Source organism: Delphinapterus leucas, chromosome X, assembly GCF_059928025.1.
Source record: "Delphinapterus leucas isolate spDelLeu-1000000601 "Yukka" chromosome X, BTC_Dleu_Yukka2, whole genome shotgun sequence".
NCBI classification, from domain to species: domain Eukaryota; kingdom Metazoa; phylum Chordata; class Mammalia; order Artiodactyla; family Monodontidae; genus Delphinapterus; species Delphinapterus leucas.
In genome coordinates, this window is record NC_143150.1 from 121,361,919 (window position 1) to 121,388,547 (window position 26,629).

General features: G+C 37.8%; 1 protein-coding gene across 2 annotated transcripts in view; it reads right to left on the reverse strand.

The window, feature by feature from the left end:
• GLRA2 (glycine receptor alpha 2) overlaps positions 1–26,629 on the reverse strand; it is a 195,876-nt gene that overhangs the window by 142,052 nt on the left and 27,195 nt on the right. Inside the window, exons 3-4 of one of the 2 annotated variants that reach the window (XM_089904770.1) lie at positions 11,208–11,275; positions 2,680–2,903 (exon numbers count right to left, since the gene is read on the reverse strand). In XM_089904770.1, coding sequence (XP_089760896.1) covers positions 2,680–2,903; positions 11,208–11,275 — 292 coding nt within the window. Of the gene's footprint in view, positions 1–2,679; positions 2,904–11,207; positions 11,276–11,370; positions 11,439–26,629 lie in introns of both variants that reach the window. The other variant, XM_089904769.1, reaches the window with a different exon arrangement.

A 26,629-nucleotide genomic window follows, 5' to 3' on the forward strand; every position in this document is an offset into this window, starting at 1 on the left:
ACTTTTCTTTTCCTTGTTCCCTATTTATTCCTACTACTCAATTTGTCTTATGTCTGCCTGCCTTGTTAGACTGGAGCCCTTCCAGGACAGAGACCACATTTTACTCACCTCTGGATCTCTAGGCCCAGCACCGTGTCTGGCTCATTGAAAACCCTTCCAGGCAAGTAGTTAGATTCCTGCAATTCAAATCTGCCAAGAGCTGTGTTTCCCTAAAATGGCATGCCCAGTTCTCCTGCACCAAGGGTCTTTCCCCTGATTTCATAGAATACCCACACTGAAGGAAAAGTCTAAACCAGCCTGCCACAGGACAAACTCTACCCAACCCAAAACAGTTGTGGGGTATTTCAGAGCCTACTGGGAACCAGAGATAGAAGAATTGCCTCTGGATCGAGTCTTGGGGACATTCCATTCTTCATGGTTCTAGAATGGAAGAGCCTTTATAGAACAGAAGGGAAAAAAAAAAAAAAACCCTGGTTTTATTTCGGCAGTGCATGATGCCAGGTATTTACTAGAGCAACTGCCACCCAAGGCCCAGAGGGTTAGCTGGAGCAGCTGATACCCTGTGCTGCTTTTTATAACTCTCCTTCCCAGCACCATGCTCTATATATGTCCCATTTCATCAGGTCACATCAACTTAGGTTGTGCCCAATACTGCATCTTACACCAAATGCATCACCATGTGGAATATTCTGTGTTTCCTTAAAAATTTTTATAAAAATAAATGTAAAGTTTCTTAAAAATAAAGTGGGGGAAGTTTCCCTGGTTCTTTGTGGAAGCGGTGACTTTGCCACTTTTTACAAATGAGCAGCCTCTTTCCTTCCAAAAGACGTTGCAGCTATCTGCCACCAGCAAGCTGTGAAATTACTAGGTTAAGAATGGAATCTACAGTACAGACCTAAATTGTATATAGAGTTGTGAAATGCAGTTTTGGTGGTGGTGAGTCTGCAAACTTGTGAAAATCATTTGCAAAGGCACTAGCTGCCTCTTTTTTTGTTGTTGTTGGTAATAAGATTGGAGAGAAAGGGGGATTCTCTAAAGAATCTTTAACATGTCAATATTTACTCAATGCATTCGATTTCTCTCATATACAATACACTGTCTTGGCCCTTTGGGAGGGGTTACAAAAGATGAAAAATCCGAATATCTTGGCTTTAAAGAGTTTATTATTTAGAAAGAATGTTAACTTAAAAATGCAAACAGCCATCATTTCATTTATTGAGAACATACTCTGTGTCATGAACTGTGGCAAGTATTTTTATTTACTCTATATCAGGGGTTGGCAAACTATGGCCAAAGAGCTAAATCTAGTCCACCACCTGTCTTTCTAAATAAAGTTTTATTGAAACATGGCCACACCTAATTGTTTGAGTATTGTTTATGGCTGTTTTGTGCTATAATGGCAGAGTTGAGTAGCTCTGACAGAGTTGAGACAGTCTGACTGGCAAAGCTAAAATACTTTCCATCTGCCCTTTACAGAAAATATTTGCTGACCTCTGCTGTATATAATTCATTCTCACAAGAATACTCTGAGTTAAATATGGTGTTTCCCATTTTCCAATTAAGGTAACTGAAGGTTATAGCTTATGTAACTTAGTAAGTGGCAAAGCTTCAGTTTAATTCTAGGTTTGTCTGATTCCAAAAGTCTATGTTCTTATGCTATATTTGTGTACAGAAGTAGCCAAAATATGGGATAGGAAGAAGTCAGAGACTTACAGATTCACAGAGAAACTATTATGAGAGTTCCTAAAAGGGAGTGATTATTTTGATTGTAGGGTGATATTCTGGAGAATATTCTGGTGAAGATCATATTTGAATAAAAAAGCAAAAATGCATCTGAGAAATTTTCTATCCCAAGCTCAAGCCCAAGAAATGTTAACAGATCAAGATCACATGTTTAGTTAGAAGTAGATCTGGGCTTAGAACCAGTTTTCCGTTCACTGAGCTCAAAGTATGCTGTCAGTGACGATACTGAGCCATTGAATCTTTGTGTGTGTATGTGTGTGTGTGTATGTGTGTGTTTAAATGCTATAGAATGGCATAATTATTTGAAATGAGAATTTGTATGTTATGCTCAGTGGTAATTGAACTAAAGGGCCTGCACTTCCTTTATTGAACCAATCAAAAACATATTTATGGGGCTTCCCTGGTGGCGCAGTGATTGAGAATCCGCCTGCCAATGCAAGGGACACAGGTTTGATCCCTGGTCCGGGAAGATCCCACATGCCATGGAGCAACTAAGCCCGTGAGCCACAACTACTGAGCCTGCGCTCTAGAGCCTGTGCTTTGCAACAAGAGAAGCCACCGCAATGAGAAGTCCGCACACCGCAAAGAAGAGTACCCCCGGCTCACCGCACCTAGAGAAAGCCCGTGCACAGCACCGAAGACCCAACGCAGCCAAAAATAAATAAATAAAACAAACAAATAAATAAAAACATGTTTGTGCAGATATTTATATGATACCATCTCCTACCCACCATCCTACCAAATATATTTTGGTTATGGAGAATTACACTTCTGAGACCATGGGAACCACTGGCACTCTCACCAACTTTAAGTTTAAATAATAAACAAGAGACCACAAAGGATAATATTCATATACATCTTGCCCTGCAGAACCATGCAGCTCTAGGTCAGGAGAAAAATGGAGAAGGGAGCAGGGGGCAGCCGAAGGAAGCTTACCTGATACTGTAGAGCACTTTGCCATTTTTTGAAATGCGAAGCAACTTGTTGTCGGTGGTGACATCATGGAAGTTGGCCCCCTTCTCATTGGCAAAGAACAAATCTGGTTTCCAAATGGAGTCCAGCATCGATGGGTCCAAGTCCAGAGAATCATCAGGGTACTCGCTATAAGCCAGCCGTGAATCATTCCACTGTTGTCTCAGAAAAATATTCACTCGGTAGTCCTACAGAAACGCCATGCAGAAGCGTTACTTCTTGCCCACTCTGGCATATTTTCCCCTCACTCTTCTGCCTGATTCGATGCATGCAGTGTTGGTATCTGAGTAAACCCAGCTGTGTATATCTTGGTCAAAATAAACCACTCAATTCTGTTAGGAGTGGGAACAGAGACGAGAAGGAAAGAAGACTTGACCAAAGCAGAACACTAATGGAACAAGTTGAGCTGGTTGAATTTTTGTTTCACTTAATCGTTCTGGGAGGAAATAATACTAACTCAATCTGATTTTGCTGTAGAAAAAGGTAATGATAAGTACAGGAGTCAGTCTGTGATAGCAGATTGTCAAATAAAACCTATTCATTTTCCAAATCAGGAATGACATGATCTCTATTTTCAATCTGCTCAGATGCTCTGGGCAGAAGAAAACCCACTCTGTAATTTTGGTAGTAGAAATCTTATCATAAAACTCTGACATGATGGGCCAATATTTTTTAAATTCATTAACATAAATATTAAGATGGTTCATGTTGACAAGATAATTCCCTTACAGCTACTTTTGAAATTCTTAAATATTTTATCATTTCTCTGAATGGGTTGTATCTACAGTAGTCAACTGGAGATTTCAAAACAGAAATCTTTTTCATGTTTTCCTAATCTGAGCACCTTTTGATAAAGGTGTTCCTCCCTGTGGGAGCCTCAGGTACACCCTGTCATTCCCACTTGGCATGGGAATTTTCTTCTGTGCTAATGAATCAGCTTGGGACAGTAACTTCTCTTCAGAGGATTTCTACTCAAAGGTCTTTAGGTTCATGGAAACTGTTGCTTCGCTTGACAGAGCAGACCCAATAAAGGCTTCAACAGTATTCCCTAGTCAAGCAGGACTATGGTTCAGAGCTAACAGTGGTCCACATCTGCCACTGTGGTCATTTAGGGTGATATATACTCATCCCATTTTACTCTCTTTCCTTTACCTTTTTCACCTTCATTTGCTTTGTTTCCACATCTTTGTTTGGGCACCTGGATTTTGAGTCATTGTTTACTTTTCTCTAACAGTGACCAACATGTCCTTGGTTTGCCTGAGAACTTTCCCATTTTAGCCTCAGGTAAACATGAAATTTTCAGGGAACCCACTCAGTCCTAGGCAAAACTCAGATGGTTGGTTACTCTATAAGGTACAATGGAGACCACCTCGGGTTGGTCGGTTTTGGTTAATCCCTTTAGAGCCAAAAGAAAATCTGTAAGTAAGTTATAAAGATCAGGGTGTATGGAAGAGAGCTTCAAATCCAGTTCCTTCTGCTTATTACCAAACTCTCCAAATTCCCATGACTTTGCCCCCCAAATACAGCCATCCTGATGATCAGGCTGGTAGAGTATTTTGGAAGTGGCAGTTCTTAGAAAGAGTGCCCACTGTGGGTTTAAAGAATGCTAATAATCAAGTAGTTACTAACTTCTGAAAATCAGTCATCAGAACCCAGCTTATTAGGAAAAGCTGAAATATTAAAAGAAATAACTGTACGTTTCCTTGTTGTACAACATAAGGACTTTCTGACTTGGAAAATTTTATCAGCTGACTTTTATTTGGGATTATACCAGGCTTGCACAGCAAATTCCCAGACCTAAGAGGGTGCTCTTGTGAGGCCAGCCAGGCTTCCATCCCATTCTGTTTGCTCACTGGCTGCCCCCTCCTTCCATGAGTGAGCCAAGAGGATGGCAGAACCTCAAAGTTCTCCCCATCACATATTTTGCATTTTGGGGATTGTCCAAAGGGACCAGAGGGTAGTAACTGGAAAGAGATTACCAGTTCAGTGTTTCACTGGCAACAGGAGTGACTGGAACCTTTGGAGTTTTGTGTGAGTAAAGAGTGGGAATGTGTGATTTGTAGAAAATCAAAACAGGGGCTATTGAAAATATAATAGTCCAATTTGCGTATAAATAGGCACTGGATAGATCAACTGTGAGATTTTCTTAAGGTTTCCTGAAGGAAAAAAATGCAGTGTCTTCACTGTGTGACATCTACCCCTTTTATTTCCCTTAGGGTGGGAACCAATTATCCTTCATAAAATTTTGTGTGGGGGCGTCTATGAGCTTGTTTCAGTAGGAAAGAAGAGGACATCATCTCTTAGCCAATTCTGGAGGTAGAAAAACTCTAAGTACAAGAAGTAATGACAGCTGGAAATAACAGAGGTGAATGGGTTAAATTTCTTAGGCCATTGGGAGGCCACTGAGGCCCCCCACCCAGGAAGGAAACATAGAATGGGAGAGGCCATGAGACGCCAGATAGCGAGCACTGGGCGGCAGAATCACCAGGACAACATCATTGCAGTCCTCCTTTGAACCTGAGAATGATTTAAAGATGCATTTTGAGAGACTCTAGAGAATATTACATTGGTGACATACAATATGAAAACATTGACCTTTTAAAAAAAATCTCAATATAAAATTTCCCAGCTAATGTATTAATACATCTTTTTAAAAAGTCTTTCCCACAAGTATTCTTCTCCAGTGTTTCCTGCTTTTCTATTTTGAATTTTATCTATTTAAAATAATAAAATAGGTTCTCCCAATATCAGAACTTTAAAAAGAGCACTGAATCTATCTTATCACAACAGAACCATTAAATATCTAACAGTTAATTTAAAATAAATTAATTAGCCTATTCATAAGCAAGAATAAGTGGAAAAGTTAGAGGAGAAAATACATTTTACTCCACAATGACAGGAATTATATGAAACAAGACTTTTATTAGATATTTTGGGAGTGTTTGTTCTTTATAATGTATAGGAATTAAAATTTTCCATAATTTTTTTCATGATGCTATACATTATTCCAAAATAAATGGCAACCCTTAAAACCTTTAAGAATAGAAAAGGACGCCCAAGGATATAGAGAAGTAGATAGCCAAAGAAAAGATTTTCCAGGGCTGTGCCTCTGTAATTCTTTCAGTTCACTATCATTTTCAATGTAGGGTACAAATTTGATGCATGATTTATCTATGCATCACCTCTGTTTATTTACAGATAGGTTTATTCTCTCAAGATATTCCAAACCACAGGAGATAGTTATATTGCTCTGTAGCCTTTCTTTGTCTTTATTTTTGCTTCTAGGTTTAATGAAATATTAAAGAAGTAAATATTAAGAGACATGCTTAAGTGTAGACTGAATTTTCTTTTATACTGCCTTCTCTCTCCAGAGACAGATTCTACTTCAAATAAATGACGTATTTCCTTGTATTAAAATTTGTTTTCCTATGGTTGACTCTCTGGGTACTAGATTAGGTAATAGAAAAATTCAAATTAAAAAGTGTGTGTGTATGTATATATTATATATATATATATATATATGTATGTGTGCACATGTGTATGTGTGTAAATACATACACATATCTTTTATTTTTTCAAAAGCTATGTGTAAGTCATAGAATCTTTATTATATTCTTAGCACAGTTAATACAAGTACCTATATTCCATACTATTATTTCATATCAAATTTAGAATTTCTAAAGTTTTACTTTTCTTGGTACCTTCTAATTCTATGCCCATTGTCACAAAGATTGTTTCCTTAAATTGAATTATTTTGTTACTATTATATTTAGTGTAGCATTTGTACATAGAGATTGCCACTCTGTCTCATAAATATTATTAAACTTTACTGCTCTCTTTTTATTTTTATAGGTATATATTTTTCAATCCAGTTATGTTATAAAGTTATTATAGACAAAGATATGCTTTGTGGATTTCCCACAGACCTATATGGCACTTTAGTTTTAACTTCTAGCTACACTGCAGTGAAGTTTTCATCATCTTGAGTCTGTGCTAGCTTTGAATATGGGAAGTTAGCTTTGAATTTGAAATTATGGGAGGGGGGGCAGTTGCTTTATGATGAATCCAGGTTTTAACATTGCATTGTTAATTTAGAGACCAAGGACACCTTATATCTCAGATTAACAAAATGTTAGGTAGATTCTTGGTTCTCCCTTAAAAATTCAGAAATAAGGAATGTAGCTACCTGCTATTCCTGTAAGTTAGCATCTCCTTATGAGTTGCTTATGCACCTATAGAAACGAAAGGTCTGTAATGTCATTCCAGCAGTTACAGCGTAGCCTGCATTCTCCTAAGGGGCTGTCTACACCTTATCCAGTTCTTTAGGAAAGTGATTTCAGATCGGAGATAAAACAACTCTTCACCCTGTAGTGGTAACCAGCAGAGCATGTGGAATTTGGGGAAGAGTTTGGGGAGCTGGAATCATATTCTGGAGATGCTTTCCAAGTGGACACGTTTTGTACATCTTCAGCTCTTTCTACCCCCTTCCCCCTATTGCAGTCTCTCAATATTAAATGAGGAAAGGGTCTGAGTCTGCTGCTGTAGCATGGGGAGTGTTCCAGCACGCTTAGGTCCAAATCACACTCTATTCACCCACATCCTTCCAGGCAGTCATTTGGAAGCTTTGAGGAGACTATCTCTTCTCCATTCTCTGATGGCCCAACCTTGGGGACAGCTGTATGCAGATGGCATGCAAATACTCTTGACCTTTACTGACATTATCGATATTCCCAAACTATCCCTTTATAGTAGGAAGGAGGCGGCTGCAAATACACTCCTCATCCTGTAAATTCACTTGCCATCACTAGCTAAAGGAAAAGGGGAAAGAAAGAAAAGGAAATGGTAAACTGACGTTCCAAAACCGAAAGATAACCTGTCTCATCATACATCCCTTACTGGTCTTCTGAGTCTTTTGGAATCATAAGGAAAAAAAAAAATTGTTCCACTGAATACTTTTAACACAGGGTCAGCTAGTAATGAACATCACCAGATCCCTGTGACTCTTAATGAACAGAAGTACATATTTTGAAATAATGTGCATGATCATAATGATCCATAAAAATATTCCTTAGAATAACACAAATATATTGTCCTGTGAGCACAGTCTTTAAACACTAACATACCAAAGGAGCAAGAGGCAATACTGTGTCTGTAAGTGAGCCTAATCTTTGTGGGCAGTTAGTACCAACAGTAATTTAGTGGGATTTCATCAAACATAAGAGGGCAGACTGGATAGAACCAAAAGAAAGTCATATCACATTCTTAAAACAGATAATTATTGCCTCTTATTTAGAAACAAACATCCAAACTAAATCCTTCAATAATGCTATCAAGGGTTGTGGGATAAGAGTGGGACATGAGGGAAGAGAGGGAAATCAACATGCTCAGAAACTCAAAATTCTGAGACATTCTTGGAAAAAAATCATTCCAGAAAACATAGAGAAAGCAAAACTATTATCCCCCCCCCATAGCACTAATCAACGTCCTCAATGACTACATATATTACTGTGCATAAAACCTAAAGGTCTGATGTTTTGACTCCAACTAAAGACAGTTCAAGGAAGAATCTGTTTCTGTTTAACTTTTTTGACCATTTTTTTGAGCCACATTTTGTGAGAATGTTCGTGGATGGTAGAATCTCAGGGTTTTGGTAAGGGAAGCTCAGGCTGTGATGACACCCTGTGGGTACATCAGGTAGGTCCCCAGGCAGAGCCTAAGGGGTCTGGGAAAGTAAGACCTTTTCAAGGTGGAGCAATTCTCATGTTCTTATGAGCCCCTGAATAATGTCCATTTTAAATAGTGATGCCTTAGATCCCGGAGTTGGCAACCTATGGCCTGTGGGCCAAATTTGGCCATAGCCTGTGTTTATAAGTAGTTCTTTTTGGAGTATAGCCACACCCATTTGCTTACTATCGTTTATGGCTTCTTTTATGCCAAAAGGGCAGAATTAAGTAGTTGTGACAGAGACTGTCTGGTCCTCAAAGTCTTAAGTATTTACCGTCTGGCTTTTTAGAGAAAAATGTTTGCCAGTCCCTACCCTACATGACATGATTTATTCTTTGATTTAAGCATGGTAGAGTTTCAAAAAACATTTTTTTTTAGTTTCACACAAAAGCCATAATTGAAGAAAATAAAAGATATTTTTTAAAAGCCAAATTCAGTTTGTCATTACATCAGAAGCCAAGAAATAAAATAAAAGAAGCACAATACACATCATTCTTCTGATCATGCGATTCAGTACGTCTCATACAGCAGAATAGTCAGGCCGTTGATATTACACTTGGACAATGATTTCCAAATTTTTGCATAGGAAACATGACAAAGGACACCTTAATAAGTGGCCAAGAAGCACCTAAGCAGCCCATTTATTAAACACCTTCAGTAGCTCTTAAAGACACAGGAAAACAAGGATATCCATCGTTTCCATTTTCATCTCCTTAAATATTTAGCTTTTTCTTGCATTAATGAACACTGAAAAGGTGCACATTTACATTTTTGATTGAGGGTAAAATGCAATAAGGAGATTTAATCAAAGCAACTTAAGGGTCTAATTAATGCAATCAGCGTTAGGTCGTGCAAATATTGTCATTGAATGCCATCGTGTAAAGCTGGTGATAGTGATTTGGGCGGCTGGAAGATTTGCCCCTCTGTTACCAGGATAAAACCAGGAGGGGAGAGACAGAAACTGAATGCCAAGTACAGAGTTGGAGTCTTCTTTCCATGTTCAGCTTTTCTTATGAGTCATTTAATAACCCTATCAAAACTATCCTGGTTGGGTAAAATTCTTAATGCACTACATACTGTCAAAGCCCCAAAAGTCTCGTTTCTGGACAAGGCTGTGTCAGAATAATATTAAAACGTGTAGTGGAGTTGCATTATGTCTGACTTGCCAGTGGAAAGGAGTGGTAAGAGGTAAATTATTCTTTTATAACATTAAGGACACCAAAAAGTACAGTAATTTGTTAAACACAATCCTGGTAGCCTAAAAGAGAGAATTCATAAACACAGGGGAACACTATTTTTTACTTCTCAATGGCATTATGCTCATTATTTCACTTCTTGAGTGTTTCTAGGACATCGGCCACCATAGTAGTATAGTCACGCTCAACTATAGTTTATTTCGATCTCATTCAATAATATGACTGTATACTTTACATAGTACTGAAAATTTGAACCAGCCAATTGACTTAGGACTTAAATTGTATGGGGGCCAAGAAAATGTTTTACCCAAAATGTAATCTCCACACAATAGCCTAGCACTGTAAGCCTACTTATCTAATAGGCTGTGTCACAGGCAACAACACCATCTTGACATTGATAAGGAATCTTGGTGGATTTTACAGTATCTGAGATCTTTTTCATGTATGTGAAACATGTCTGCACTTAGAGTGTGATGGTTTTTTATTAGTTTTTTTTTTTTTTAATTTTATTTATTTATGGTTGTGTTGGGTCTTCGTTTCTGTGCGAGGGCTTTCTCTAGTTGTGGCAAGTGGGGGCCACTCTTCATCGCTGTGCGCGGGCCTCTCACTATTGCGGCCTCTCTTGTTGCGGAGCACAGGCTCCGGATGCGCAGGCTCAGTAACTGTGGCTCACGGGCCCAGTTGCTCCACGGCATGTGGGATTTTCCCAGACCAGGGTTCAAACCCGTGTCCCCTGCATTGGTAGGCAGATTCTCAACCACTGCGCCACCAGGGAAGCCCTTTTATTAGTTTTTTATGTTTATTTATTTATTTTTTTTGGAAAAGCCATGCATGTGATGTAATTGCTTTGGACTTGGAACAACTTTCTATTGCCACCAAACTGTGTGTGTGTGTGTGTGTGTGTGTGTGTGTGTGTGTTCATTGTAAGGTCAGCTCCTTGGCGTATATCTTAAATCAGCGGTCCCCAACCTTTTTGGCGCCAGGGACCAGTTTCGTGGAAGACAATTTTTCCATGGAGCGGGGGCGGGGCGGGGGGGAGGGGGATGGTTGGGTGGTTCAGGTGGTAATGCGGGCGATGGGGAGCGGCAGATGAAGCTTCGCTCCCTAGCCCGCCACTCACCTCCTGCAGTGCGGACCGGTTCCTAACAGGCCTCGGACCGGTAACAGTGTGAGGCCCGGGGCGGGGGGGGGGTTGGGGACCCCTGTCTTAAATGTAGCATGTCTGAGGCTTGATTATGTTAAAACTTCCTATTATATGAAAAATATCTCCCAAACTTTGAAATTTGTATTTCTGAAACATTGGAGATGCAAATATTTAAATATCCTTAACTGTAAACCATGCTTAATACTGATAATTCTACCTAAATCTAACCGAACATCACGTGTTTCCAAAATTTCTCTGGCATGATGGATAAAAGATTATTGAATTTTAAATAAATAACTAATTGTTTTCTAGAGGTGAATGAACTTGGAAATTGGCACTCAGTAAATGTCCTACAAATATACAACAGTACTCTTTGATCGCATATCCCATTCCTTCACACGATGGCTTCAGTGCTCAGTCCCACTCACCATTGTAGTTTCTGCTATTGACCCAAAGCTGTTGATAAATATGTTGCAGGTAACATTTACAGGAGGCCCTGCAAGTTGAACAATAAATAGAAAATTTGACAGGTTGTGTTCATGGCATAATCAAGTCACGTTTTTCTCTTGCCAGTGGCGTTGTAGCACTTACCATGGTGGTTTCTGTGACTGATCCAAAACTGTTGATAAAAATATTGCAAGTAACGTTTACTGGAGGACCTGCAGAACGCAATAAGAATGTTGCAATAGACACTGAAGCAAAAATACAGCTCCATCAACATCTGTGCAAATGACTAGAGATGTAAACAAAATTAAAATGATGGTGAGATTGCAAAAAAAAAAAAGTTTTACCCAGAGAGGTTAACAGTGATAGCATTCCCACTAGCATTTCCAATAATGACAGTTATGCAGTAACTTACCCTGAAGAGTTTTGGATTTGGAAAATATAAGCTGAAGACTATTAAACGGAATTCATTGTCAATAGTTGCTATCAAAATTGCCTTTTGGGTGGGTGGCTTTCTTTGACCTTAGGCTCATCAACATTGTAGATGTCAACAGTAGGCGCCCATGGTGATGAAATAGCCCACGTTTATGAGTTCAAATGGAGCTGCGTTTTGAACTGTGGATGGGTCAGGAATATCCACCTCCTTTCATGTGATACCCTTTAAATCAGTGGATCTAGTTTGATTCTCTTGATACCTCTGAATTTACCCTATTCCTTCTTTATATCCTGTGACCCCCCCCAATGAAAAATGATGCACAGAAATACAAAATCAAAGAAAATTAGCTCATTTTAAGAACCAAACACAGCAGTGTCACTTAATGTCCAGATTGTCGCCTCAGTAAATATACTGTAAAGAAAGATTTATTAATCCTAAATGTGCTATAAACAAAGAGCCTACTTTTTCCTCCAGAGACAGAGGGACTAACTCTCTTTCCTCTTGCCCTTTGTCTCTCATCCAAGCACTAACCAGGCCTGACTCTGCTTAGCTTCAGAGGTCAGGTATAATCAGGCTTGTTCAAGGGGTATGGCCACAGACTCTTTGCCCTTTGACAACAGATAAATCACTTCCTGATGACTTCCGGTTTCATGTTATGCTGAGCAATATGTTTATTGCCCTCATGTAGTTTCCCCATAATGCTTTCTGAGATAAGAAATGGCTCATACTGCCATGAACTGTCTATTCACTCACTGCTTTCCCCTGTGGAAATTTGTCTCTTTTCACTTGACAAAGGCTCAGCAACCTGGTGCAAGGTATACCCCAGTTGGCTCAGTACCCAACAAGCCAGTAGGATCTGAATGAGGAGGAGTTTGACTTGAGGCCTCCCTCAAAGGCTGGTAGTAAAACACAGCTGTGGCCACACTTGAGCGCCATGTTTTTACTTGTACAAGTCCACGTTGAGTTCTCAAAATGAGGAAAGGAAAAGGACTCAACAGCTAATGTACTCCCCCAGGCAAGGACTTTTGGTAAAAGAAGGAGCAAGGAGTTTGGGTAAAAGAGATGTATTGAGCTGTTTTTCTTTTTAACATAACTAACTTTTCTGTTTTTAATGAAAAAACAATGTGTTTATTTTTAAAGAAGTGTTTGCAGGAGTGGAATCATAGGCACCACCATATTACCAAAGCATTTTCAGCCTGCACCTTTGAAATGTTCCATCTTTTAGTTCATCCCTCTGTTTTTCAGCATCTGCCAGCTTGACTTCCTCTCCATGGTCACTTCCTACTCTACTCGATTTTGTTTTTCTGCTTCGGTTACTCAAAACAAACAAAACAAAGCAAAACGAAAACCAAAAACAGTCTCTTTCTTGGCCATAGAATTTTATTCTATAACAAATATATTCTTCTGCTAATAAGAAATACATTAGACAAGGTAGAGGCACGTCATGAGAAATTATGTATCTTTGCTTTTTTTTTCCTCTCTTCACAAGAAAATATTTCCTTTTAGATGGTCCAATTCAGGATGGAAAACTTTCATGAATTTCTATATGCCAGGTAGAAAATGGATGATGTGGGAAAAGAAACAGGAAAGAGAAATGTCATCTTAACAGGAAGAATTTGAAAATCCAAATGTAGTTTGTCTCGTACTGTACATTATCTAATTGTCTGGACTCCCCACCTGGCTTGAAACCAATTAGAAGGCTGGGTCCTACCATCATATATCTGTTTCTAACGTTCCCAGTAAATGACAGTGTGAGTATATTGCTAGAATTCAAAATATTTTTTAAGCCACCACATATTGACACACTGTACTATAAGCACATTAAAAAAATTACCTAGTTTAATCCTCACAAAAGAGGAATTGTTTTACTGCTCCAATAAATATTTTCAGATGAGGAAACTGGGAGTTAGAGAGGTTAAGTGACTTGCTTAAAGTCATGCCACAGTAATTAGAGAAGCTGAGACTCAATGTCTCATCATTCTGATTCCAAAAACCTAAACTTTAAACCCCTTTGCTGCACTGGATTCATTGCATAATATCCTCTGACCTGCCAACCATGGTATTTCCCATTGGTTTGTACATTTCTGGGATAATTTAATCCTTCACATCTGATCGCTTCAATCTTGGGCATTGCCTTAAGGTTCATTTGCATTTGGGTATAAAACCCTAGTAACTTCTTTTTGATAAGGGATTAGCACATGCGTATAATAAGAGCCCACATACATTAAAACCTCGCTGCATGCCAATGAGTGCCTTATTTCATTCTTCAGTAATTACATGCTTCCATGTCCCCCATTTTACGGATGAGGAAACTGAGGCATAAAGGAAATTCATTAATTTTCCCAAGGCCGCAGAGTTTGTAAGAGGCAGAAACTGCCTAACTTTAGGGACACCTTTTTAAACTACAGGGATAAAATGCCTGAGGCCAATAGACTCATTCTAAGGATAGAAGTTACCTAAATATGGGAATATGCCTGCAAGTTTTTCGGGTTGAATGATAGAATCATTTTTCACTTTTAAGAGTTATCCTGACATGTGCCAGCACAACCTTTCCTCTGTTTTAGCCCAATAATCTGCTAAGGTGTTCTAATTAACAAGAACACATTCTTAGATGTGATCACCAGCGAATGAATGTGTTCTATAAACTGCAGAAAGAGTTAACACTAGTTAACCTCATCTAATTGGTTTATCAGCAAAGATATTCCAAAGTGAATTGGATGAGAATTTGACTGGGAAGAAGAATTATGTAGACGTCTAATCTCTCATATCCCTATCCTCCCCTCCCTCCCTTCCTTCCTTGTCTCCTCTCTCCCATCTACCCTCTCTCCCTCCCTCTTTTCCTTTCTTTCTCACTCTCTTCCTTTATTTTTTGCCTTATTCTTATGAGAAAGAACAACCTTGCCATAACTCAAGTATAAATTGAAGTAAAAAATATATTTAGAATACTTCATAGGGATTTGGAAAGATGGCTCCCCTCCCTGACCCCCAGCACAAGGTATAACAAGCCTCATCCCATACTGATCCTCTTTGTTGCTAAATATCTCTCTCAGACTGTCTTCTTTGGAGTAAGGCATTTGTTTTGGTAACCCAAGTAAAATTACAGTTATGCTACTTGAGAGGGATAATAGAGTTATTGATTATTGCTCGTTAACATCTTCAGTTTTGGGTCAATTGATCAAATTCGCTGTAAGAGGGAATAGGATCACTGTGAATAGTGCATCCTAACTATTGTGTCCCCTGCTACTCACACCAGAGTTGGAAGATCAGCAGAATTAGCACCACCTGGGACCTTGTTGGTCCCAGAAACTCAGGCCCCATTCAAGTCCTGCTGAAGTGGTCTTCACTTTAACAAAGGGGATTTGTTCCTGCAGATCAATTTTTTCTCCCTTTCAAGATCAAAATCATTTCTTTGTTTCGTTCAGTCTTTCATGAGTGTTCCTTGAAATGTCAACTCTAGTCCATTAATAAAACTTCTTAGGTCAAACCCAAAGTTGTGCAACCATCACCATTATCTATTTGTAAAACTTTTCCATCACTTCAAACAGAAACTTTGTAACCATTAAGCAATAGTGCCCTATACTTCTCTCTGTCCAGCCCCCCGGCAACTTTTAATCTACTCTGTGTCTCTATAAATTTGTCTATTCAAGATATTTCATATAAGTAGAATCATACAATATTTGTCCTTTGTGTCTGGCTTCTTTCACTTAACATAATGATTTCAGGGTTCATCCATGTTGTAGCATGTATCAGAACTTCTTTTTTTATGGCTCAGTAATAATCCATTGTATGTATATACTACATTTAAAAATTTTTTCTGTTGGTGGACACTTGGGCTGTTTTCAACTTTTGGCTATTGTCAGTAATGCTGCAATGAATTGTTTGAGTTTCTGCTTTCAATTCTTTTGAGTATATACCTAGGAGTGAAATTGCTGGGTCATATGGTAATTCTATGTTTAACTTTTTAAGGAACTGCCATGCTGTTTTCCACATTGGCTACACCATTTTACATTGCCACAAGTAATGTATAAGACTTTTAATTTTTCCACATCTTAACCAGTGCTTACTTTCCATTTTTTGATAATTGGTATCCTAGTAGGTGTGAAGTGGCTTTGAATTTCATTTCCCTAACGACCGATGACATTGAGCATCTTTTCATGTGATTATTTGCTATCTTCTTTGGAGAAAAGTCTATTTTTGTATTGGGTGGGTTGTCTTTCTGTTGCTGAATTGCAGGAGTTCTTTATATGTTCTGGATATTAAACCCTTATCAAACATGTAATTTGTAAATATTTTCTCGCATTCTGTAGATTGTCTCTACTCTTTCCTTGTAATGTCGTTTGATACCCAAAAGTTTTTAGTTTTGATGAAGCCCAACTTATTACCTATTTTTTCTTTTGTTGCTCATGCTTTGGTGTCATCAAAAACAAACATTCAGTTGCCAAATCCTTGGTCATAAAAATTGACTCCTGTTTTCTTTTAAGAGATTTATGGCTTGAGGCCCTATATTTAAGCCGTTGATTTATTTTGAGATAATTTTTGTATATGATGTGAGATAGAGGTCCAATTTCATTCTTTTGCACGTAGAAATCCAGGTGTCCCAGCCCCATTTGTTGACGACTGGTATTTCCCTCACTGAATGAACTTGCTACCCTTGTCAAAATCAATTGGCTATAGATGTATGGACTCTCAGTTCTATTCCATTGGATAGAACTGATGTTTATGCTGATGTAAGTACCACACTGTTTTGATCACTGTAGCTTTGCCGTAATTTTTGAAATCAGGAATTGTGAACCCTTCTACTTTGTTCTTCTCTTTCAAGATTGTTTTGGCTATTCAGGGCCTCTTGCAATTTCATATGAGTTTGAGGATTGGCATTTTCAATTCTTAAAAAAAAAGGCTGTTGGAATTTTTATAGGAGTCATATTGAATTATAGATTGCTTTGCATAGTATTTACACCTTGTCAATATTAAGTATTTCTTCCCATGAACATGGTGTGTCTTTCCATTTTTTAAAGTCTTCTTTAATTTATTTCAGCCATGTTTTGTGATTTGCTTTGTACAAATCTTTCACTCCTTGGTTTAATTTATTCCTACGTATTTTATTCTTTTAGATGCTATTGTAAATCGAATTGTTTTCTTCACTTCCTTTTCAGATTGTTTATTGCAGTTGTATCGATACGCAACTGATTGTTGTGTGTTGATCTTGTATGCTGCAGTTTTACTGAATTCAGTTATTAGCTCTAGCAGTTTTCTTTTGGATTATTTGGGGTTTTAAATGTATAGGACCGTGTCGTCTGCAAACAGAGATAGTTTTACTTCTTCCTTTCAAATTCAAATGCCTTTTATTTCTTTTTCTTATCTAATTGCTCTGGAAAAAACTGCCAATGAAGTGCTGAATAGCAGTGGTGGAAGCAGGCATCCTTGTCTTGTTCCTGATCTTAGGGAGAAAGCTTTGTCTTTCACCATTTAGTATGCCTCTTGTAGAAGGCATATAGTTGAGTTATGTTGTTAGCTGGGAATTTTTCATAAATGCTCTTTGTTGTGTAGAAGAAATTCTCTTCTATTCCTAGTTTTCTGAGTGGTTTTCCTTTTTTACTGTTAAAAGTTGTTGGACTTTGTCAGCTGCCTCTTCAGCATCAAATGAGATGATAACATGTTTTCTTTCCTTCATTCTATTAATGTAGTGTATTGCTTTGATCAATTTCATTATATTGAAAAGGGCTTTGCATTCCTGGGATAAATCTCTATTGGCCATGATATATAATCCTTTTACTTCACTGTTGGATTTGTTCTGATACTATTTTGTTGTGGATTTTTGCATCTATATCCACAAAGGTTATTTGTCTGTGTTTTTATTTTCTTGTGGTGTATTTATCTGCCTTTGGTGTCAAGGTAATGTTGACCTCATTCGGAAGTATTCTTTCTTCTTTTATTTCTTGGAAGAGTTTGAGAAGGATTGGTGTTAATTCTTCTTTACATGTTTGTAAGAATTCACCAGTGAAGCCGTCTGGTCCTGAACTTTATTGGAAGGTTTTTGATTATTCAGTCAATTTCTTTACTTGTTATAAGTCTGAGATTTTTCTATTTCATCTTGAGTCAGTTTAGGTAATTTCTGTATTTCTAGGTATTTGTCCATTTTATCTAGGTTACCTAATTTGTTTACAATCTTCTCTTATAATTCTTTTTTACTTCTGTAAGGTCAGTAGTAATGCCCCCACTTTCATTTCTGATTTTTATTATTGGAGTCTTCTTTATTTTCTTTGTTAGTCTAGCTAAACTTTTGTAATTTTTGTTGATCTTTTAAGAGAGCCAACTTTTGGTTTTGTTGATTCTCTAATTGCTTTTCTATTTTATTTTTGTCTACTTTGATCTTTATTATTTATTTCCTCTGCTAGCTTTGGGTTTAGTTTGCTCTTCTTTTTCTAGTTCCTCAAGGTGTAATATTAGGTTATTGATTTGAGATTTTTCTTCTTTTTTAATGCAGGCATTTACATTATAAATTTCCCTCTGAACACTGCTATCACTGCATCCCATAAGTTTTGGTATGTTGTGTTTTTGTTTTCATTCTTCTTTAATTTCCCTTGTGATTTCTTCTTTGACCCATTGGTTGTATAAGAGTGTGTTATTTTCCAGATATCTGTGAATTTTCTGATTTTCCTTTTATTATTGATTTTTAGCTTCATTCTATGTTTGGAAAAGATACAATACTTTTTATAATTTTTATCTTTTAAATTTTATTAAGATTTATTTTGTAGCCCAATATATGGTCTATCCTAGAGAATGTTGCATGTACACTTGAGAAGAATGTGTATTCTGCTGTTGTTGTGTGGAGTATTCTTTATGTTTGTTAGGTCTAGTTGGTTTATAGTGTTGTTCATATCCTATATTTCCTTACTGATCTCTGTATTGATGTTCCATCTATTACTGAAACTGGTGTATTAAAGTCTCCAACTATTACTGTAAAAGTATTATTTCTTCCATCAATTTTATCAAGGTTTGCTTCATATATTTTGGGGCTCCGTTGTTTGGTGCATGTATTTTTAGGATTGTTATATCATGATGACTTGACTCTTTTATCAATATATATTGTCATTCTTTGCCTCTTTTAAGAGATTTTGACTTATGTTAGTATAGCCACCTCAGCTGTCTTTTGGTTACTATTTGCATAGAATATCTTTTTCCATCCTTTCACAGTCAATCTACTTGTGTCTTTGGATCTAAAGTGAGTCTCTTGTAGACAGCATATAGTTGGATCATAGTTTGTTTTATCCATTCTTCCTATCTATGTCTTTTGATTGAAGAGTTTAGTACATTTACATTTAAAATAATTACTGTTAAGGAATGACTTCTGCCATTTGGTATTTGATCTCTGTATAGCTTTTTTGTTTTTCCTTTTGTCTATTACAACCCTCTTTCGTATTTAGTTGATTTTTATTTTTTTGTAGTGAACCATTTTGATTCTCTTTTATTTCAAAGAGGTATACTTTTTAGAATTTTTTTTTTGTGGTTACTCTGGGGATTACATTTAACATCCTAAATTTATAACAGTCTAGTTTGAAATGATATCAACTTAACGTCTAACATACAAAACCTCTACTCCTGTACAGCTACATCCTCCTCCCTTTATGTTTTTCTTGTCACAAATAATATCTTTATTTATTGTACATCCAGTAACATAAATTAATAACTTTTTAATGAATTTGTCTTATAAATCCTGTAGGAGATAAAAAGTGGAGTCACAAACCAAAAATACCATAATACTGTTTTTATATTTGCTGGTGTATTTACCTTTAGCAGAGACCTTTATTTCTTCATTAGGCTTTGAGTTACTGTCTAGCGTCCTTGCATTTCAACCTGAAAGATTCCCTCTATCATTTCCTGTAGGGCAAGTCTAGTTGTAATGAACTCTTTCAGCTTTTGTTTATCTGGGAATGTCTTAATTTATCTTTCATTTGTGAAAGATAGTTTTGCTGGATATAAATTCTCAGCTACATTTTTTTTTCTTTCAGCACTTTAAATATATCATCCTTTGCCTCCTGGTCTCCAAGGCTTCTTCTGAGAGATTGGCTAATGATTTTATTGGGCATCCCATGTAAGTAATGAATTGCTTTTGTCTGGCTGTTTTAAAAATTCTTTCATTGTCTTTGGCTTTCAACAGTTTGATTGTAAAGTTACTCAGTGTGAATCTCTTTGGGTTTTCCTACTTGGAGTTCACTGAAGGTTTTGGATTTGTAGATTTATATATATCATCAAATTTGAGAATCCATTATTTCTTCAAATATTCTATTCAAATATTCAAAGATTCTTCCCACCTCTTTCTCACTCTCAGAATGTGTATGTTGGTCTGTTTGATGGTATCCCATTGGTCCTTTAGACTCTGTTCAGTTTTCTTTATTCTTTTTCTTTTATGCTCCTCAGACTCAGTAATTCACTTGCCCCATCTTTGCATTCACTGGTTCTTCTTCCTGCTCAAATCTACTGTTAAACTCCTCTAGTGAATTTTCCATTTCTGTTTTTTCACTTTTCAGCTCCAGAACTTCTGTTTGGTTCCTTTTTATAATTTCTAGCTCTTTATTGATATTCTCATTTTATTCTTACATCAATTTCCTGATTTCCTTTTATTGATCTTGTTTTCCTTTAGATCTTTAAGCATATTTAAGACAGTCATTTTAAAGGATTCATCTAGAAAGTCCAATGTCTGGACTTCCTCAGGGATGATTTCTGTCAATTTATTTTTTATCTTCAAATAGGACATACTTTCCTGTTTCTTTATATGCTTTGTGATATTTGTTGATAATTAGATATTTGGCTGTTATAACTGATAACTCAAGAGGAAAGTAAGGGAAAAGGGGGAATTAGATTCTCCCCCTTTGCCCAGAGTTTGCTGGATGTTTTTATTGTTGATAGCTATTGTAGGCCATCTATTTGGTGACTTTCCTACACTATTTTTGGAAAGACTATGTTCCTTCTTGTGTATGGCCTTTATAGTCTCTGTTTCTCAGCTTGTGTTCAACTAGGGTTTCGATAGAAATTTTCTTGAATGCCAAGGGCTAAAAAAAATCTACCAAACAAACAAACAAAAATACCTTTCCCAGTTTTCATGGATCATTTCTGTTCTGGGGCACTCCTTCAATACATAGCCATTCTTGAACTGAACCTAGCGATCAGCCCAAGGTGAAATCTTCTCAGGTCTTTTCTGAGCATGCATCTTGCCCTGAGAATGCATATGGCTTTCTAAATTTTCCTGCCTGCATCCATGGCTGATTTTGAATTTTGTAATCTCCCTAAGAAACTCTCCTCAGCTTTTGCTCTCAGGCCTTAGATGGTCTGTTGTATGTTTCAACTGTAATCTTTTACCCAGGCATCTGAAGGTTTTTAGTGTTTCTTGCAGTGTTTTTGATCAATACCTACTGCTTTTCTATCCTGAGTTCCACCACGTTAGGTGGAACAAAGCTGAGCACTGTTACGGGCTGAATTGTGTCCCTTCAAGAAATTTATATGTTGGAGTGCTAACCACCAGTACCTCAGAATGTAACTGCATTTGGAGAGAAGGTCTTTAAAGAGGTAATTAAGGTTAAATGAGGTCATAAATGTAGTTCCTAATCTGACACAAATAGGGTCCTTAAAAGAAGAGGAGAAAAGAGACATCAGGGATGTGTGTGCACAGAGGAAAGACCATAAAAGGACACAGTGAGAAGGTGGCCACCCACAAGCCAGGGAGAGAGTCCTTGGGAGAAACCAATGCTGCTATCACATAGATCTTGGACTTCTAGCCTAAAGAGTTGTGAGAAAGTAAATTTCTATTGTTTAAGTCACCTAGTCTGTGGTATTTTGTTATGACAGTCCTAGCAAACTAATACAAGTGCTTTGCATCTGTCCTTCTGGTAGCACACAGACAGGTTAGAATAGACAGACAAAATAATTTGTGAATAATGTTTGCCTTGCCTCCTCCAGAACGAGGGACCAGGGTTCCACACTGGGAATGTAGGCTGCCACTGATTCAAAACCAAAACCACTACTGAGGAGGGGATGGGACAAGGACAAGTAAAGACACCACAAAGCTTTCCTGCCATTTTGAAGTTAGCTTTTTCTTGATTCAGTAGTTTCTTGCTTGCTGTAGACCTCTGACTATTTCCCAGAATTCTGACCAAGTTATTTCTGACAGTTTATACTTACTTTCTGATGTTTCTGTGTGGGGAACAAGAGCTTGGAGATGCCTACTCTGCCATTTTGTTGATGCCAACCTTTTCCTCTGCAAAACTTGAACACAGTCATGTGAATTATGGTGCTTCTAAAGGAGAATAAAGTATGTGTTGTTGTTTCCCAACTTTATTTGACCATAGGAGATTTTTTGTTTTTTTGAAATAGACCATCCTTTTTGTTAAAAAAAAAAATTGAAGTATAGTTGATTTACAATGTTGTGTTAGTTTCTGGTGTGCAGCAAAGTGATTCAGTTATACATATATATTCTTTTTCATATTCTTTTCCGTATGGTTTATTACAGGATATTGAATATAGTTCCCGGTGCTATACAATAGCATCTTGTTGTTTATCCATTCTCTATATGATAGTTTGCATCTGCTAGTCCCAAACTCCTAATCCAACCCTCCCCTGCCCCCCTTCCTCTTTGGCAACCACAAGTCTGTCCTCTATGTAAAATAGACCATCCTTTTCATGGAGCACATTTCAAAGATGGCAGGCATTCTTCAAAACATAGTTTTGAAAATGCTGATCTACATTACTTCATTTATTAATTCAATTAACAAATTCTTGTTGAACAATAAATATATTAGATGATAGTAATATAACTATAAGAACTAAAGGCTATTATAGAGGTATTATCATACCCTGTGATCCTGCCAAGGAGGGAATGTTTTATTGGGGGCTGCAGGGTAGGTGCCTGGGATGAGGAGGTAATGGAAGAGGAACAAAGAATCAGTGAAGATCAGCTTAAGCTTTCCCAGTTATCTATCTAAGACTCTCAACTTACGTAATGATCCTGTGGTCTAGGAATGTAATGCAGGGATGCAAGTCACAAACTCTGCTTGTAATCAGATTTGATAAGTGTATTAATTCCTAGATGAGTTCTCTTAAAAACTCAGTGGCCTAGATGACAGGTCAGCAATATTTTTTTGTAAAGAGCCAGATGGTAAATATTTTAGGCTTTGTGGACCATAAGGTCTCTGTTACAATTACTCAATTCTGTCTTTGTAGTGAAAGTAGCCATAGACAGTATATAAATAAATGAGCGTGGCTGTGTTACTGTAAAACTTTATTTACAAAACTGGTGGTGGACTAGATTTGGCCATGGATCAAGTTTGCTGGGCCCTGCTCTGGACTCTTAGAGTCGGAGGTTGGAGAACCACAGAAACGGTTTTGGAATTCCATAATCTTTCCATATCTTGAAGTGAGGACTGGCCATGGCCATGGAGGAGCATAGGGACTGTCTGTAGGTCTGTCTACAATGAGCTTGATATTGTGCTTTGTGGCATGAATAAAATCTACTTTAGCAGAAAGGGTGGATGGGAAATGATATCCTTTGGGCCAGCTGCACTGTAGTGGGCCCAGGTGAAAACCATGAATTTCCAGTCAGACCAATATGCTATCACAAGAGCTAGGAGGCAGTATGGAAGAGAAATGGGGCCAGGACAGATAATGTGGACAACAAATATTTGACTCAGTAATTATATTTAATATGACTCAGGCTTGCTCATAAAAAATGAATCAATGGTAAGAGCATTCTGTATCTTGCATATTTAAAACCTGGAACTGATTTTTATAACTTCTACCATGGTAATGAAAATTTTATCTATTATTCATAGTGACTGAATTAAAATAAGCGTATATATATTTGTATTGACCAAAGCTTTCTAAATTAACAATAAATACTATTTTTTAAAGCTTTGTGATGGATTCTATTTAAAAATAATCACCAGAGACAAATACTGTATGACGTCACTTATTTGTGGAATCTAAAAGAGCCAGACTAATAGGAACAGAGATTAGAATGGTGGTTACCAGGGGCTGGGGGGTGGGGGAAATGGGGAGATGTTGGTCAAAGGGTACACACTTACAGTTATAAGATGAATAAGTTCTGGGGATCTAATGTACAGCGTGGTGGCTATAGTTCTCAATACTGTATTATATACTAGGAAGTTGCTAAGTGAGTGAATCATAAATGTTCTTACCACAAAAAAGAATTTGTAATTATGTGACATGATAGAGGTGTTAGGTAATGCTACATGGTAATGATTTTGTAATATGTAAGTGTGTAGCTCAACACATTGTACACCTTAAATTTACACATTTGACATTGTTATATGTCAATTATATCTCAATAAAGCTTGAAAACATTTAAATGAGGGCTGCAGCAAAGATAAAAAAAAAAGCACTAGGAGAGAGGAGAGAATCTGTGTAACAGCAAAACAACTAGTCACTGTTCATTAGTTTTGCCTCAGTTATGTTATTTTCCAACATCATTTTAGGGCAAAAGACTTGAGAGCAGAGGGCATTCTTTGAGTACTAAGATGAAAATTATTTTTTCTCTCTTGTCACAAATAGACAGGAATGACATTTTGATTTTGCATTTTATTCCTTGTAAATAATTTAATGAGTCCTCAAGTATCACAACTGATTGAGTGTGGGGCCCCTGGATGGGAATGGAATAGTAACTATATGTGCTTGATTTATACAGAAATTAAATTTCTTTTGGAATAAGATTTTTATCTCGCAGGAAGATTCTCACCGTTAGCTCAAGAGATAAAGGGAGAAAATAAAGCACATAGAGAAATCAAGAAGGTGTACAGTTGACGGTCAGAGACTTGCCGTTTGAACACGGCGAAGCACTATTTCTTGTGATGGCTTCCTGTGTTGCGTGGTACTTTGATTTGATGCCCATGAAAGAGAGAGTCTTGGAGGATGAGAGGGTTGTAAAGGGAGGGAATGGCTTTTCATGGTGGCACTCCCTTTGTGAGGGGTGATTTGAAGCATCTAATCCCAAAGAATGGAGAAAGTTGTTGTTGTTTTTTAATGTCATGATATTAATTAGAAATGGTCACAGAAACTAACCCATTGCATTTTTTAAATCTTCTTGAAAATTCACCACTAATGAGTTATATATTATTGATTCTTCTGCCCAACACATGGTCAAAACGATTTTATCAGTCCTACTACATTCAGCTTAGTTGCTGACATCCAGGTCTGTGCAGAGGGCAAACTATTCAGATAAGTAAAAAAGGTTGGATATTTACTGATTCCCACAGCCTGATGCAGCAAACCATTCGCTTTGGACCAGCCATGCTGATAAAATGATAAAACTGCCAGACAAAGCAATTAATTAGCAACTTAGGTAGCTTGAATACAGAGAACCAAATGGCAGATTCTGTGAGTCCTTCCACTAATGGTTGCCACTTGTTAGCTGCTCTCACACAAGGATGAGTGAATGGACAGATGTGCACGCGGCTCAGATCCATGTCAGAGGGCTTTGAGGATGCTGGCAAGTTTCTATCTTTGCATACTGTGGATTTCTCCATGATTTAAAAAGAAGGGATAAGACAGGGGCCATTATCTTATGCAAGATGATCACTTTGTTTTTTTAACATCTTTATTGGAGTATAATTGCTTTACAATGGTGTGTTAGTTTCTGCTTTATAACAAAGTGAATCAGTTATACATATACATATGTTCCCATATCTCTTCCCTCTTGCGTCTCCCTCCCTCCCACCCTCCCTATGCCACCCCTCCAGGCGGTCACAAAGCACCGAGCTGAAACTGGGTGCTATTAATAATTACACAAGAACGCCAGGCATAAATCAGTACTGTCCTGAGAAACCTGGACTTTGGGTCATACTACTCAAAGCTATATTTGCAGTATGGTAACTACCAGTCTGTCTTATTTTTGCCACTAGCTCTGCTTATTATTACCTGTGAATTTTAAACAGATTATAGAAACTCTCTGGGTCTGTTAATTCTTCTGTAAAATGGGAATAATGATGGTTGCCTTGATGTTAATTGTGAGAATTGGTAGTAATGTATGGAAAGCCCATGATAGTAAAATAAATTGAAGCTTATTTATAGTAATAGTAGTAGTATTACTATCATTATTACAAGTTCATTGGATTGTCAAAGTATGCCTCTGCAGGAGGTACATCATTAAACCCATTTTAATATAGAGTAAACTGAAATGTTGAGACTACAACTTAGATTTCCCAACTTTTTCTATGCTAAGCTTTACCTGAAATAATGCCCATCTCATCCAGTTTCCCCTCTCTTCTCTCCATAAGTTGTTTTTTCTCAGCTCTGTAGAAATTTTTAGCAGGATCCAACCACCTTGTATAACTTGCTTTCAGGAATTATGCATAAACATTCTTCATGTCTGGACAACCATGTAGCACCATGGGTTTGAGATCATTGCTGCTAGCTTCTTTATTTAAAATAGGGTTTCTCAGGGACTTCCCTGGTGGCTCAGTGGTTAAGAATCCACCTGCCAATGCAGGGGACACGGGTTCGAGCCCTGGTCCAGGAAGATCCCACAACTACTGAGCCTGCGCTCTAGAGCCCACAAGCCACAACTCCTGAGCCCGCATGCCGCAACTACTGAAGCCTGTGCACCTAGAGCCTGTGCTCTGCAACAAGAGAAGCCACCGCGGGCTTCCCTGGTGGCGCAGTGGTTGAGAGTCCGCCTGCCTATGCAGGGGACACGGGTTCGTGCCCCAGTCTGGGAAGATCCCACATGCCGCGGAGCGGCTGGGCCCGTAAGCCATGGCCGCTGAGCCTGCGCGTCCGGAGCCTGTGCTCGGCAACAGGAGAGGCCACAACAGTGAGAGGCCCACGTAGCGCAAAAAAAAAAAAAAAAAAAAAAAGAGAGAAGCCACCGCAATGAGAAGCCTGTGCACCGCAAGGAACAGTAGCCCCCGCTTGCTGCAGCTGGAGAAATCCCGCGCGCAGCAACGAAGACCCAAGACAGCCATA